We start from the raw sequence: 3461 nt of genomic DNA on the forward strand, positions 1-3461 counted from the left end.
GTGAAGAGACTCCTGTCACCCAGTTTTCGTGGACCACTTACTTCAGGTTAGAACTCAGATCTGCAGACCCCCGGTGTTAGAAATCCAAACTGACTAGGACAGCAGTTAGATGTGTGAGCTAGGGGGTTAAGGGATGGGGGGTGGGGGGGCGGGCGGGACGGGAGAGGACCGAACACTCCTCCCTCAAGTGAAGACCAGATTACCAGCTGTACATCCTTTTCTTTTTTAATAGCCCCAGCAGGCCTTTCAGATAAGGGAAACACCAGAAAATTGTGTGCTTTTGTAAAAGTCCTCAATATCCCAGAAGCACAGTCAAACTGCACCCAGCTCTTTAGATTCCGTAAACACTAAGCCGTCCTGGAAAGAGAGATAGAGACCAAGAATTCGAGGGAAATTCTTGGTCAAAGACTGAGGGCTAAGAGGGAACCGGGCCAAGTGTGTCTCTTGGGAACCATCTGAATTGCACGAGGAACTGTAGCTTCTATTCTTTTCAGCTTTGGCTGTCATTGTGCTTTGATTTAGACACTTTGTGGATTCTCCAGCAGGGTCTTTGTTCTTAGCAAACATTCTTCCTTTCAATTGGGAAACCAGGATTTGCACAAAGAAGTCTCACAACTCTTAGGAGGTGTCTGTCTGAGGCCAACCAATGGGACTGCAGCGAGTGGTCCCGCCCGCGACTACTAACTACTCCAGGAGCCCAGGCCACCCTCCTCTACCAGTCCAGCTGGAGATGGAGGCGACGCTGAGCGTGGAGCCCGCGGGCCGCAGCTGCTGGGATGAGCCGCTGAGCATCGCCGTGCGCGGCCTGGCCCCGGAGCAGCCCGTCACACTGCGCTCTGCCTTGCGCGACGAGAAGGGCGCGCTCTTCCGAGCCCACGCGCGCTACCGCGCCGACGCTGGCGGCGAGCTGGACCTGGCGCGCGCGCCCGCGCTGGGCGGCAGCTTCTCGGGGCTCGAGCCCATGGGGCTGCTCTGGGCCATGGAGCCCGATCGGCCTTTTTGGCGATTGGTCAAGCGCGACGTGCAGACGCCCTTCGTGGTGGAGCTGGAGGTGCTGGACGGACACGAGCCCGACGGCGGGCAGCGGCTGGCGCGGGCGGTGCACGAGCGTCACTTCATGGCTCCCGGGGTGCGGCGCGTGCCCGTGCGCGAGGGCCGGGTGCGCGCCACGCTCTTCCTGCCCCCAGGTGAGCAGCCCTCCACATTTCCCTTTGCTCAAAGTTCCCCTGTGGTTTTAAGTGAAGAAAAGGGTAGCTCCAAATGATCTAGGACTCGGTGGGAAGGAGACAGGACTGGACCAGAAGAAACCTGTTATGGTGATGCTGTTTGCCTGAAGCTGGTCCTTCAATTCCGCTGCTAAGTTACAAGACTAATGCCACTAGTGAGTTTTAAGGAAAGTGACAAGACCCTTGTAACAATAAAATGAAAACTAGCAGTTATACATAACACCCGGTGTGGTTGGTGGACGGACACCTTTGAACCCAGCACTGGGGGAGGCAGAGTTACTGGGATCTCTGAGTTCCAGGCCAGCTACAGAGTGTGTTCTGGGACAAACAGGACTACACTAAAAACAAACAAACAAAACACCCTATCTCCAAATCAATAGCCATCTTTAAATATTCTTTTAAATGTTAATCCATTTTGAGCTGTACAGAAGGTTGGGACAGGCTGCCTTGACTTCGGAGCTCCAAGCCAGTCTGGTCAACACAGCAAAACCCCTTTTCAAAACAAGGGTCGTTTCTTCCTTCTGAAGTTTTTCTTTCCATTGCGCTCTGAGACTTACATAGACTAGGAGGGAGGCCTTTCCTGTAGACCAGCAATAGGAGATTGTTGTTTTGCCTCTTTAATAACCAAAGATAAGTGCAAAAGCAACATGCAAAACTAAACTACAGAGCTAGGCAGTGGTGGCGCACGCCTTTAATCCCAGCACTCGGGAGACAGGGGCAGGCAGATTTCTGAGTTCAAGGCCAGCCTGGTCTACAAAGTGAGTTCCAGGACAGCCAGGGCTACACAGAGAAACCCTGTCTCAAAAAAACAAAAACAAACAAAACAAAACAAAAACCCTAAACTATAGGATATATTGTGTAGCTTCAAGAGTGACAAACTTTCAAAGCCCGCCATTTCCAATTAATGTCAATTTTGCTTGGAGGAAATGTCACTCAATACACAGCTAGAGAGAGTGGAAGTGTTCTTTCAGTTACTCTGGGAAGCAATTAAGTTTTTAGCTAGGTAGATGAATATGTAATTCTGCCCTTTTGTGACATGTCTGCCCCAGAAAGTACATTGCTTAAAAATAGTCCAAATGCCCCCAGTATTGGAGCTATGAATAAATAGAGTCGAATCTCTAGAAGTCGGAGTAATTGACCCACAGCTGCCTGAATCTTTTGCTCAACCTAAGCTGAGATCACAGGGAAGCAAGCTCTGCAATGGCTGGTCATTCCTCTAGTGTTTACCAGCAGAGAGCCACAGCAGTGGGTAAATGCAGCAATTGGTGGCATCTTCTAGTGTCACTGTCTGGAAGGTCTTGGGCATCAGGTCCCTTCACTTCTGGCCAATGTTATATCCTTAAGTCTAAGACCCTCGATAGAACTGGCAGCTGTCTGGTGTCTTCTGGTGACCAGCACTCCAGAGCTTCCAGCTTTCAGTCTTCCTTAGCCTCGACTCACTACTCTCTCTTGCCATCTCCTTATTTCCACTATTCTTCTTTCCCTGGCTGTGCTTAAATCATTTGGTTGCTTCTTCATCCAGTTGCCTGAACCCTTTCACAACCAAGTGACTGTTGCCATGACAACCTGGGAAGCCTGCCCTTTGCCAGGGCTATGCTCAGAGGAGGAGTTGCAGGCTGACACTGTGCCAGCTGCTTGGAAGCTGAGATATCCATTCAGGAACTGGGTGCCAGGTGCTGGGCACACACCATGTCACAGGACTGCTGAGGGGCGAGAGCGGCAGCCTACCTTAGCGGCTTCAGGGCTTGGTCTGCTAAGTGCTCTGCTGTCAAAGCTGCGGCTCTGCCTTTTCTGCCTCTCTGCTCCCTGTTGTCTTTGTTACCAGCTTAGCCTACATAGAGAGCAGGCGAGAAAAGAACATTCAAGAGATGCCTTTGCCTAATGTTGCTGTGCTGGGGGTGGGGTGGGGGAGCATTAAAAAAAAAACTGTCTCCTGGAGGACTTGCTGAGTAACCTGTTTACATAGTTAAAGTTCATTTATCAGTTACAACCGAGCCTCTTAGCTCCAATCACAACCACTGAGATTTGTGTTTTAGACCAAACACAGATTGACCTCCAGGTACAACTACCAGACTAGCAGGGGAAGTGCTTCCCACTCTCCCCCACGCCCCCACCAAACACACACACACACACACACACACACACACACACACACACATACACACACACACACACACCAAGGTGGAAATGGTTATAAGAAAAGGTCTGGGGCTGGTGAGATGGCTCAGTGGGTAA

The 3461-nt window shown here is 51.1% G+C and overlaps 1 protein-coding gene across 5 annotated transcripts in view; it reads left to right on the top strand.

Moving 5' to 3' along the window:
- Positions 1–730: 730 nt before the first annotated feature.
- LOC110307148 (acyl-coenzyme A thioesterase 1) overlaps positions 731–3461 on the top strand; it is a 23322-nt gene continuing 20591 nt past the window's right edge. For all 5 annotated transcript variants that reach the window (XR_003838363.1, XM_029484325.1, XM_029484326.1 and 2 more), the window contains exon 1: positions 731–1187. Coding sequence is in view for 4 of the 5 variants with exons in the window: in XM_029484325.1 (XP_029340185.1) it covers positions 731–1187 (457 nt within the window). In the remaining variant the exon portion in view is untranslated. The remainder of the gene's footprint in view (positions 1188–3461) is intronic.

The sequence above is a fragment of the Mus caroli genome, chromosome 12, assembly GCF_900094665.2.
Source record: "Mus caroli chromosome 12, CAROLI_EIJ_v1.1, whole genome shotgun sequence".
NCBI classification, from domain to species: domain Eukaryota; kingdom Metazoa; phylum Chordata; class Mammalia; order Rodentia; family Muridae; genus Mus; species Mus caroli.